This window comes from Budorcas taxicolor, chromosome 7, assembly GCF_023091745.1.
Source record: "Budorcas taxicolor isolate Tak-1 chromosome 7, Takin1.1, whole genome shotgun sequence".
In the NCBI taxonomy this organism is placed as follows: Eukaryota; Metazoa; Chordata; class Mammalia; order Artiodactyla; family Bovidae; genus Budorcas; species Budorcas taxicolor.
In genome coordinates this window covers 47210403-47222629 of record NC_068916.1, presented here as the reverse complement: position 1 = coordinate 47222629, position 12227 = coordinate 47210403, and the positions used below count along the sequence as shown (strand labels likewise).

Below are 12227 nucleotides of genomic sequence, written 5' to 3'. Positions count from 1 at the left end.
AGCAGACAAACTGGTCAAGCTCGCTGGTGGTGACCTTATGCCCTCCTGGCCTGCCAGCAGCCTCAGGTGGGACCCGGCTGGACCCACAGCCCCTTGAAGTGAAGCCAGTGCAATGGGGAGAGAAACCCACTGCTCACGGAACACGTAATCAATGCCAACCCCAGGGCCATGGGAGGCCAGCAGTGTGATCACCATGAGCAGAGGAGGAAGCCCAAGGCCACTACCTACATCACACAGCTGGTAACAGTCCAGTTGATTCCAAACCCCTGGCCTCAGACTGCCCTCTTAGGACAGGGGCCCATGGACCTGGCCACCTATAGAGAACACAGCCCTGCTACCTCTCAGGGGGCCCACTTGGCATTCAGGCATTGACACCAAGTCCGAAGTAACAGATCTGGGCTTTAAGTCTACCGCCACCACCAGGGAAGAGCAGACTGCCTCTTGCCGGCTACATGCAGGCTTGCTCCCTTGAATTGCATATGCTAGCTGTTGTTATTGTTCAGTCACTAAGTCATGTCTGACTCTTCACAACCCCCTGGACTGCTGCACACCAGGCCTCCCTGTCCCTCGCTATCTCCTGGAGTCTGCCCAAGTTCAAGTCCACTGAAGCAGTGATGCCATCCAACCATCTCATCCTCTGTCGTCCCCTTCTCCTTTCACCTTCAATCTTCCCCAGCTTCAAGGTCTTTTCCAATGAGTTAGCTCTTTGCATCAAGTGGCCAAAGCATTGGAGGTTCAGCTGCAGCATCAGTTCTTCCAATGAGTATTCAGGGTTGGTTTCCATTAGGATTGACTGGTTTGATCTCCTTGCTGTCCAGAGGACTCTCAAGAGTCTTCTCCAGCACCGTAGTTCAAAAGCATCAATTCTTTGGGTCTCTAGACTTAAATGCTAGACTCTTAACATTGTTGGCAGCACTCGAATCCACTTTCTAGTAGGAAATACACGGTGGTATCTAATATGGTAGCCACAAAACCACATGTACTAATCACTCAAAATGTGGCCAGTCCAAACTGAGATGTGCTGTGAGTATAGACCACGTGCCAATTTTGAAGACTTGGTATGCAAAGAAAATGTAAACTATCTTATGAATCATTTCTATAATGATTACATGCTGAAATGATAACATTTTGGGTCTACTGTATTCAGTAAAATACATCACTGAAGTTAATTTCACTTGTTTCATTTTACTTTTCATAATATGTCTCCTAGAACATTTAAATGCCCCGCAGGGCCCACCTCTGTGGCTGGTGGGATGAGTCTGCTGGAGGGCGTGGCCTCTGACGATGTACTGTTGTCTTCCTCGCCCTGCAGGAGGATGCAGACGTGGAGTGGAAGTTTGCCCGAGCGAAGCTCTGGCTGTCTTATTTTGATGAAGGAAGAACTCTACCTGCTCCTTTTAATCTAGTGCCAAGTCCTAAATCGTTTTATTATCTCATAATGAGAATCAAGATGTGCCTCATAAAACTCTGCAAATCTAAGGCCAAAAGCTGTGAAAATGACCTTGAAATGGGCATGCTGAATTCTAAATTCAGGGTAGGTAGCACGGGACTTAAGGGACTGGAGGGGCAGCAGATGGGGAAGAGGGGAGCTGTGTGTCTTTGATTGACAGGATGCCTCTGAAACCAGGCAAATCAGGAGCTCTGAGGAGGGACCCCGTGCTTTTCAGAATCAGCTGGCACTTCAGCACAGCTGCAGTACCAGCAGGGGCCGCTAACCGGCCTTAGTGCCGCCACCCCCCCTTCCTGTCGGACTGAGCTGGGACCCCATGGAGGGACTCCTCAGTACTAGAAAGCAGATAGCTCTCCCCAGAAAGTAGCTGGATTGTACTTTGGGACGCCTGGGAAGGGAGGCTCCCCATCCATTATCTCCCCCTCCTGGAGATCCTCAATTGTTAGCATATTAAAAATCTCTGGGCAATCACTCTAGCTGAGTGCTTTCCAAACAAAGCTGACCAAACAGTAATTCTGTAACTCACTGACAACCTGCAGAGCCAGAGTCCCCAGGAAACATGTTCCAGGAAGCCAAGCCACGGTGGGTACAGGGACCTCCTGAGGGCCCGCATTTTAGAGGTAGCCCCCTATGCAGGTGCTATTCTTACCATGTAGGTATGTATTAAGTATTATGTAATATGTGTCACATACTATGTATTTTGTTTTTTTTTTTTCCCCAGAAGACTCGGTACCAGGCTGGCATGAGGAATTCTGAAACTCTGACAGCAAATAACACTTACAGCAAGCCCACCAGATACCAGGTAACTACCCCTTTCCCAGGTATAGGCAGAAGTGGACTCCATTAAGACACCAATATAGTCACAGGGCTATGTCATTCCCCCTAGAACACAGCTTCATTCCTTCCTGCAGTCAACATTTATTTATATGCCAGGCACTGTATTGCTTCCTGGGGTTACAGACAAGGTTCCTATCTTAGTGGCACTTCCAGACATAGAGGGAGAGACACTATGGATCAGTAAACATGCAATTAAATATGTAACTTCAAATTGATCAAAGTGCCAAGATGAAAAAACTCAGGTGCAAAAATGGAGAAAACCAGGGAGCCCCTGCCTCTATATGGTTATCAGAAGTTGCGTCTTTAAGGAGAGGACAGCTAGCTAAGACGTCGTCGATGAGAAGGAGGCAACCACATGGGGCCTTTCAGGCAGAGGAAAAGTGTAAGCCAGGGCCAGAGGGGAGATGCCTGGGAGGTCCAGAGCTGCTGGAGCTCAATGAGCAGTGGGGGAGGGGAAGGTGATGAGGTCAGAATTCAAATCAGGACCACCAAAGCAAGGTCCAGGGTGTGGATTTTACTCTGAGGTATCAAGAAAGGCAGTGGGAGGAGGTTAACTTGGGGGAGGGAGAAGATGATACAATTTTACTTATGCTTTAAGAAGACTACCTGTCTGCTATAGTGAGACGAGACCAGTGCAGACAAGAGTGGAAGCAGGGAGACCAGGGAGGAAGATATGGTCCATGCACACGGGACAGGTGACTTGAAATGCGAGAAGGGTGATAGAGAAGAGCTGACTGATTCAGTATACGTTCTGGATGTATTGCCAAAGGGAAATGATGCAAACCAACAGGAATGGGGTAGGGAGAGTCAGGCGCCCGGTGTGGCTCCCAGGCGGGCATCGACGTCTTCAGTAGGCACTTGACCTTAGACTGCCAGCCTGCACACGGCCGTTATAAAAATTAGGAGGTCTTTTATGCTTGCAGATCTTGCTTTGCTTTAGAAATTAATGCAGTCTCTGTATCAGTTTGAATCAGTCAGTGATAAATGGTCACTACAGGTTATTGATTATAAAAGTGCAGGCCATCCTCCTCCTGCTTTCCTGCCCCCGATGACCAGCAGTTTTATCCACGCTGACCGTTTCCTATCAGATGTAAATCTGACGCTGTTCTGAGTGTTCCTTGGGGCCAAGGTGATATGTCCCTGGTGCCAGCATCCCTGAGGGAGCTATTACAACCCAGCATCTTCCAGACCCAGGTCTCTAATTGAATCTCCATCCGTATTTCAGAAGCTAACTCTGCAGTTAGGAGGAGTTAAGTGTACAATTAGGAAGTGGCTCATCCCTCATAGTACTTATAGTTTTATCGGATGACAGGGGCTAAAAAATTGGCAAAGGGCAAATCTTGTATTGATTTAATTGTGCGCTAAATTGGCCCTGCCCAGTGCGATCAGCTTTGAGTTTATTTTATAGGACAAATCCTTCAGTCAGGGGAAGGATTTATATTTCTTTGCTTCTTAGAGAGAAGTAGAGATTATCTGTGCCACGGAAAAGATAGAAAACTGTAATGGATTAAGGCCAGATGTCTCCTGGGTTTTGAGCACAATCAGCAGCTGCAATCCCGCTGTGGTCAATGTCCTACAGCCAGATGAATCCTTTGCGAAGGAGACTGTGCTCCACAGTGGTCTCGAGCAATCCCTCTTCTGTCTTCCATCATTACTGGCCGAGTCCCTGCAACCCTGACTCCCCCAGAGCTTCCTGCTGTGATTATGCGGATTAGCTGATTTGCAGCTTCAGGCTGACAGTCTGGGAAAGTAGGCCCACCCTGTATCTTTCGAATCCACCAAGAAAAGCCTGAGGCAACTTACTCAGATCGTTGTCACCCAAAAGAAGACAGAGAAACTGGGAGACAGAAAAACTGGGCCCGTAGGCATCAGAGGGAGTGGGCGGAGGGGACAGCAGATGGAGCAGAGACCATCTTGCTTTTGTACATTTGCACTTTGCTCAGCCCTTTAAGGTCAGGTCTGGGCATCTTCCTGAGCCAACATCTGCTTAAATAGGAGTAAACCTTGAGCCAGCACAGATGGACAGCTGGGAGCAGACTAGACACGAGGGTATGTATAATTTCACACATGCCTGTGAGAGAGGCAGGCCCTGTAACCCCACTGAACACACAAGGGAACTCTGTCACCTGGTGGGTTGAAGTGAGATCTGTCTGCACCACGCCACACAGCCCGGGCAAAAGCCCCTTAGTCCTCTTTGTAGAGTCACACCCAGGCCTCCCTGGAACCTGCCCTGTCTGTGTCTGACAGTCCCGGGGAAGAGGTCTATCTGAGCCTGGGGGAAGGAAGCGAGGAACAGAAGGCGCTTTTGCTATCACGGGGTAGCAACCATCGCAGAAGGAAGCATTTGGGCAGGGATCTAAAAATGGCTCAGCCTTTTCCTTGAGCCCACTGGTGGCCTTCCACGCTGCACTGCTTTCTTCCCAAAGCATCTTTCAGAAGTGCCAAGAAATTGTGAGAAGCGCAATTCACTCCCTCTTTCTCACCATGCAGGCTGCACCCAGAGCCTCCCTGCACGGAGCATGTATGCTGTCAGCCTCTCACTGTCGAGGTGCTGAGACACTCTGGAGCAGTCCCAATAAGATGAAAGCCCTGTTGTTGATGTACATGTTAGTTGCTAAGCTCCTTTCCCTTGTGTCTCTAGTAGATCTGCTTGGTTGCTCAAACTTAGCACTTGCTGTTCAGTCGCTCAGTCGTGTCCGACTCTTTGCGACCCCATGGACTGCAGCATGCCAGGCTTCCCTGTCCTTCACCATCTCCCAGAGCTTACTCAAACTCATGTCCACTGAGTCAGTGATGCCACCCAACCATCTCGTCCTCTGCTGTCCCCTTCTCCTTCTGCATTCAGTCTTTCCCAGCATCGGGGTCTTTTCAAATGAGTCAGCTCTTCGCATCAGGAGGCCAAAGTACTGGAGCTTCAGCTTCAGCATCAGTCCTTCTATTGAATAGTCAGGACTGATTTCCTTTAGGATTGACCAGTTTGATCTCCTTTCAGTCCTAGATGTTGGGTGTTTAAGCTTCCCATCACTTCTGCTTTTCAGGGTTCTCCATTATAAGAGAAGACAGTTCCTCTAGATTTCCAGGGGTCTGAATTATTTTTCACAAAATTAGTTCTTTGCTTTTGTAATTTTTTTTCCTAATTTGGGTTCTGTGGACATGACCCCAAACAATGGAACAAAACCATGATGCCAGCAAAATGGCCAACGTGTGTTTCCTATCATAGCTACATTTGACCTGATCAACACGTGTCCCCTTGTTGGGGTATGTGCAGACTTCATATCCTCACTCTCTGAGGATGCATCTCCTTCAGGGGCAAAGCAAATAAACCGTGCCCCAACCAAACCGAAAAATCCAGGCACAGTTCATCACTGAAATAATTCTTTATTATGTAACCCCTTCCCCTGAAACCCAGTGGGCATCCTCCTTCTTGCCTTCTCAAAGACCTTTTCTGCAGAGATCAAAGCCAACAGGTTAGACAGCTTGCCAATGCTGATTTCTTGTCTCCTGGGGTCTCCTAAACCGCAGTTTAACACGTGACCTGTCCTGCGATCCATTTTGTCCACTCTCTTCCCAATGTTTATCAACTCCTCTGCTGCTGGGCGGCAGCATTACTCCTCTCTGGCTGCTGCTGGTTGACACCTTCTGCGCGCGCGTCCTCTTCCTTGACCCTGTCCTCAGCTTCCCTGGCTGCACAGAGCGGTCCCTCCCACTCCCTGGACGCCAGCAGCGGCCAGAGGTCACCTGGCTATCAGACTCTGGGCCAGAGAACTGTGGGGCTCCCACCCTGGACGTGGGCCTCGATGCCACAACCATTCTTATCCACTAGGTACCTCAGTGTTAGTTACTTTGCCTGAGTAAGATCGCTAAATACAGTCATCTCCAGTCCTTGCTAAATGCATCAGGGCAGAGCTGGTCAAGCTGGCATCGACAGGGACATGCTAGTGTGGGGAAGGTTGATTATCTCTGCGAAGTGAAAGCTCCACAGAAGGTAAACAGGAGGGAGCAGAAACTCATGAGAGAGGACCATGCTTTTCCCCACATAGTGAAGGAGGGGAGGCTTCTGATATCCATCTTTTCTGCAGACAGAGATCCTCTGTAGCAGCCATGTTAAAAAGAACTTTGGGCATTTTTCTAACCATTTCAGACTTCCTGGGGATGAGACTCCTGCAGATCCCAGGTTGTCTAACATGCATATGGCCAGAGGGGAGGCTAGGTCCTCATCAGGGCATGAAGTCTCTAAGCACCTGAAAGGTGGCCACACCGTTGTCCCTGAAGGTGCCTGTCACTCCTGGAGTGAACCAGGCAGTAGAGGAAGGTTAAAGGGTTTGGACATGTCTGCCATGCTCATGTAATTTAGCTTCCATGTTAAGCCTTTAACATCCTCATCTATAATGAGAGGCTTAGAAGCAAACCCTTGCTGTTCTCCCCTCGGAGAGATCAAGTCTGCCAGGGTTCATGCGCAGGCCGTGGGCATTCAGGACGATGCTTTACCAGTCACTCTCTTCTGCGGGATAGCAATCCATTCTCTGAAAACTAGCTGAGGCCTCTTCTTGCTCAAAAGATCCTGTGCCTTGTTAAAGGATAAACTGGTACCTAGAAGTGGTCCAAACCCTCTATGACCAATGGGAGCCCATTTCCTGCATCTCATCTCTGAATCCATTATGCACTTAGTCTTTTCCTGAAGCTTGAACAAAGCCCCAACTTGGGTTTCCATTTTGGTAAGTCCCAGATCTGCCACTTCCCAGCTGTATGAGCCTGGAAAAGTCACCTCCCTCTCTGAGCCTCGTGACCTCCTCTGTACAAAGAGATGACAACCCCCATCTCCTCTGGTTTCTGGGAGGGTTCCTTGAGGTCATTTTGTCAAAGAGGCCAATACAGCTTCTGGACTGTAGGAAGACTCAAAACATTTGTATTTATAATAAATACATACTATGAAATTTTTTAATGATCAGTTTAATCACGTTGCACTAAAACACAGTGAGCTCAGGAAGCCAGGAGGGTGGTTACCGTCGTAGCTGTGAATGCGTTCTACTCAGCCACATCCCAGAAAAGGAAGCTCTTCACTTCCATCTCTGGCTTATAATTTTACATTGTAAATATATAGTCTCTTTAACTGACAGATTCAGAAATGGAAGGGTCTCGAGTTCTTGAGGTTTTTTTCTTTAAAATGACAAGAAACTTTATGAATAGATCCCCTGGTCTTGCGTAAGCCTGAAAGTCTTCAGTAGAATATTTCCGAATTCCTTATTCAGTACGAGTGTTAGATACTTGGGTATCTGGTTTGTTGGTTTTTATCCCCCCATGAGAACTTGGCTCAGGACAAAGTTTATTTTGTTTCTGTTGCTCCAATTCAAAGTGAAATGAGCATCGCTGACTCCCACTAAAGGCCCAGATTCTTAAAACTCAGGTAACCTGCCTCATTGACTACAAGAGTGTCAGTGAGCGATCTGGCATTGCAGTTTAACCACCATCAGGATAAGACCCAGGCCTCCCAGAGAAGGAGCAGCGTGAAGGCAACTCACCACTTAACTGTGCAGCCTGAAATTAGAGGCTGACTCAAACCACAGAGCCCAGCAGACCTCCAGCGGGGGCTAGGAGGGGCCCCCATGAGCTCTCAGAGCGCAGTGTGAACGGCCTTTCCTGGGGTCGAGTGAACCATGGGGTCACAGCTGGAGATGCCCCCTTGGCAAGGTCACTGCCATCACAGGCCCTGCGGCACTGCCAGTCGGTGATAATACTAACGCGTTCAATCCTCCAGCTCTCTGCATCCTAGAAGCTCACTTCTCTTTTACTTGCAAGAAGCTTTTTCCTGAGCCCATGTAGTCAGAGAGGACTTAACCACTTGTTTGACCTCACACAGCAAAGCTGAGGACAGAATTCAGGGCCCTTCAACCTAGCAAATGGCAGCTCTGTCCCCTCGGTCCTCAGGGTGAGCAGGTGAGCAGAAGGGATACTGAGGAGCTGGGAATCCCCGTCTGCGGTACTGCTAGGCTCCTACAGATTCAGACGGGTCAGCCACAAGGATATTTTTAAATCCTGCAATTTCGCAGTAACCCGGGAGCGACTAGCTGGCAGAATCCAAAGTTCACCTCCTGCGGGCCCTCTTACGCTTGGCTCTGTTCTTGGTGGCTCTTCAGCGTTTGTTCCTGCCTCCTGTGCTGAAGGGATCTGGTTTCTGCATAACAAGTAGCACCTCCAAGATTTCAGGGAAGCGGGATCTTGGCAAAACCTCCCAAGGCTCGGCTGTATCTCTCTCTGCCTCTGGTAGGAATTTTCCAAAGTACAGTGGACTGGTCCTCCGTGCCTGTTCCTGACTGTGGGCTCAGTGGACCTCTCCTCCTGCATAGCAGCTCCATGGAGACGGTTCTACCTGGGCTGGCCTGCTAGGACTTTCTTACTCCCCCAGTTTGCATCGGTTGTTGAAATCAGGCCCAGAGAAGAGGGCGTGGTGGGCTAAGGTCACAAGGGGCAGGGAAAAGTCAGGCTGAGGACCCTCAAACAGTGCACAGGGATCTCAGGTGTTTCTGTCTCTCTTTGAGGCTGGACCTCCTGCCACTGCGAGTATCCCACTCTTACATCCTGGCTCAAGTGCTACTGAATCCAGAGAGACTGGAACCTCCCCATCAGGCAGGTCACTTCTCAAGAGCAAGGCATCAGGCAAGGGAGGGTCCCCCAACTCTGCCAGGCACTCTGCCAGAGGGAGAAGTCACGCCTACAGGATGCAAGCTTGGCTGGGCTGGTTTGATCCCTCCCTGTGTTCATGTTTCAGAAAATCATGAAACGGCTCATAAAAAGATATGTCCTGAAGGCCCAGGTGGACAGAGAAAATGATGAAGTCAATGAAGGTAAGCAACTGGATCTGCTTCCTGGAGGGCAGAAGCCAGACGTGGTCTCACCGGGCCTGCAAAGTCAAGGTATCAGGGCTCAGTGGAAATGAGTGGAAAACCGGCAGGGCTCAGTCCCCAGCCTGAGACCCTGGAGAGCCTCACTGGAGGTGTTGGCAGAATGCAGGGGAACACAGTTGCAGGACTGGGGTCTCTGGCCCCTGGCTGGTCGTCAGCTGGGGCTGCCCTTAGCTCTGACCACAGGGCCCTCCACCTCAGCACCAGCACCAGGACACGGAGCCCTGCTCACAGAATGGTTCTGCCTCCCCAGTCACTACTGACACGAGTTGCCTCCTATCCCTTGAGCTCAGGACAGCCCTGAGCTCCTCATGCCCAGAGCGCATAGACAGCCAGCCGTAGACAGCCCCTGTTCTGGCTGGCTCCATCCTAGCTCACATCCTAGGTCTCAGAAGCTACCAACCAGCAGTTTCTCAAAGAATTCCTTCCACCCCCTCAGAAGTGCTTGCTATAAAAGCGGGTCCAGAACCCCCCTCCTCCCCAGCATGGCCTATGGGTCTGCCTGTGATACAATACCAGGCATTCTCATGCCAGGCATTCATTCTGATGCATGCTGAAGTTTGCCAACTACATTATTTTCACTGTTTGGGTTATTCTCCAGTCTATTTTAAGCAGCTCTTAAGTGAAAAGCGAATTACCATATACCAGGTAATTAATCTTCATGAGACACCTGGGACAAATATTTGCTACCGTCCAACAGTGAAGGTACCAAGTGTTTCCCTCACCAGTGTCCCAGGAGCCTCTGGAAGGAGCCTAGTCATTTAGTGACCCTCTGCCTCATCCTGGGACATCACTGTGCAGCCTCAAGATCAGCAATGACCGAATGACCCCTGGGCTGACACTGTCTAAGAGTTGAGTAGCAGCCCATCTGCCTACTCTACTGTTGGGTCTTAAATATAACACAGCCGGGTACCATGGCAGCCAGCACTCTGAAGTGTGTGATGTGATTGACAGGAATGTAACTGATTATAGAATGTGGGGCTGTGCAGGTTTCATGCCATGGGAATCACAGCATGAAACCAGGGCTTAGTGAAGCCCCCATGAAATCAAGAGATGTATGCCTTTGTCAAAACTGGCCAGACTATAGCTTTAAGACTTCTGCATCTTCTGTCAGTCAGGGATACTTGGAAAACAGGTATGGTTAATGTGTCCCCCAGCAATGGACTCCCACTTGAGCCAAGAGTCGAGTCCAGTATCTTCCAAACCAGGCAAGAACCTTTCGACCCCACTTTGTGGTTAATAAGAAGGTTCCCACAGCCCAGGCCCATGTGGACTTTTAACCACATGGCTCACTGTGGAAATGAGTGAAAAACCCCACCTGGTGGTCCCTTGCCATAGAAGGAGAAGGCGGCAGGCCTGCCGTGGTGCACCAGTGAGGGACGCTGCTTGCGTGGTCTGGGCAGACCCTGCTCCTGTGAGGCTGCCTGGCTCCACAGCCATGTCCACTGATCAGCTGAGCTGGTCCCCTCAGATGCCTAGGAGTTCCTCTTCCCTGCAAATGATGACAAAACAAAACATGAAGCATGATGAGAAAGAAATGTTAAAATTAACAAGGGTGCTGCTCAGAGTCTTAAAATCTGCCTTTAATGGCTCCAAGACCAGTGCTCTATCATGATAAAATGGGTGCAAGCAGTTCAACCTGATCTTGATTCCTCTGTCCACCTCAAACCCTTACGGGAGAGCTTGACGAGGAATGGGAGGAGAAGGGTCTTCAGCAGACGAATGTGTCCTTTAGTGGGAGGAGCTGGGTGGGATTTAGGTCAAAACAGACCTCCAATCCCCTCACCTCCACCCTGCTGGATCGGTAGCCTGACATTCTGCTGGAAGAAGGCACGCCTCAAATGCCTCTAGGGTGAGCCCCTTCTGCAGGCTCATACTCAACGAAATCTCCTCTGTCCTTGCAGGCGAACTGAAGGAAATCAAGCAAGATATCTCCAGCCTGCGCTACGAGCTCCTTGAAGAGAAATCTCAAGCTACCGGAGAGCTGGCCGACCTCATCCAACAGCTCAGTGAGAAGTTTGGGAAGAACTTAAACAAAGATCACCTGCGGGTGAACAAGGGCAAAGACATTTAGCAGCCTGCACCCATCGGCACCTGTGACTTCTACCAGCATTCCAAGGCCAGGTGGGATGCCCTGGCCACCAGCCCCAGTGGGGAGGGGTCCTGGCCCACTCCTCTAGGACTCTGAGGGGACCCACTGGCTCCGTCCTGACCAGCCTTGCTGGCATCTGCAGCCCAGTGTCCTGCCTGGACCCAGAATGATTGTGAATCTAGGCTGTTGGGTGAGAAACTCGACCACAAGAGGAAGGGAGGAAGTGGCCCCCTAACACGTGGGGACACCTTCAGTCCAGTCATAGGGGCATACGTCCCAGTGGCCAGTGCAGGAGAAGGCCATCTCAGATGCACACTCGTGCCCTCCCAGCGCACACAGACCGCTGTGCTGTCTGTGTGTAGGAAGACAAACCACCTCACCCCACACACCCCTGCTCACTCCCCCCCTGCCACCCACACACCCAGAAGGACCGGGCGGTGACCTGTGATCTATTCTTAAGTGCCAGATGAGAACACAGATAGCCTACTAGCAAAATAGTTCTATTTGTTTATATTTAAAAAAGGTTTAAAAATCCTCAATCAAAAATCGTACTGTTGGTAGCACTGTTCAGAGAGCAACAGCAAAATCCAAATGATGTATTTTTACCTTTATGAAAATTATCTTGTATTTACTATTTTTACCTGAAACGGACAGAAATAAAATTACCTCATAATAGCCCGGGGAGACTCTGGATGCACTGCCCTTCCCGTTGTCTGGCGTCCTCTCTGGAGGTGGCCCTGGGCGTCCACAGAGCAGGGCTGCCCTCGGAGGAGAACCTGCAGGTGAGAGGGAGGCAATGCCAGGGGAGTCGTGCAGCCAGGAACCCCCACCTCCAAGCATCTCCTCCTGCCCCCAGACCTAGTGACCCCCAAGCTCGCCAAGGTCAGGAAAGAGACAAAGGAAATGACGAGGAAAGTGAAACAATTTCCCCCACCCCACTCCTCACCCT

General features: G+C 50.1%; 1 protein-coding gene across 1 annotated transcript in view; it reads left to right on the top strand.

Moving 5' to 3' along the window:
* Positions 1-11260, top strand: part of TRPC7 (transient receptor potential cation channel subfamily C member 7) — a 140215-nt gene extending 128955 nt beyond the window's left edge. Inside the window, exons 9-12 of the mRNA XM_052643521.1 lie at positions 1313-1534; positions 2172-2252; positions 9054-9129; positions 11091-11260. Coding sequence (XP_052499481.1) covers positions 1313-1534; positions 2172-2252; positions 9054-9129; positions 11091-11260 — 549 coding nt within the window. The remainder of the gene's footprint in view (positions 1-1312; positions 1535-2171; positions 2253-9053; positions 9130-11090) is intronic.
* The last annotated feature ends 967 nt before the right edge of the window (positions 11261-12227 follow it).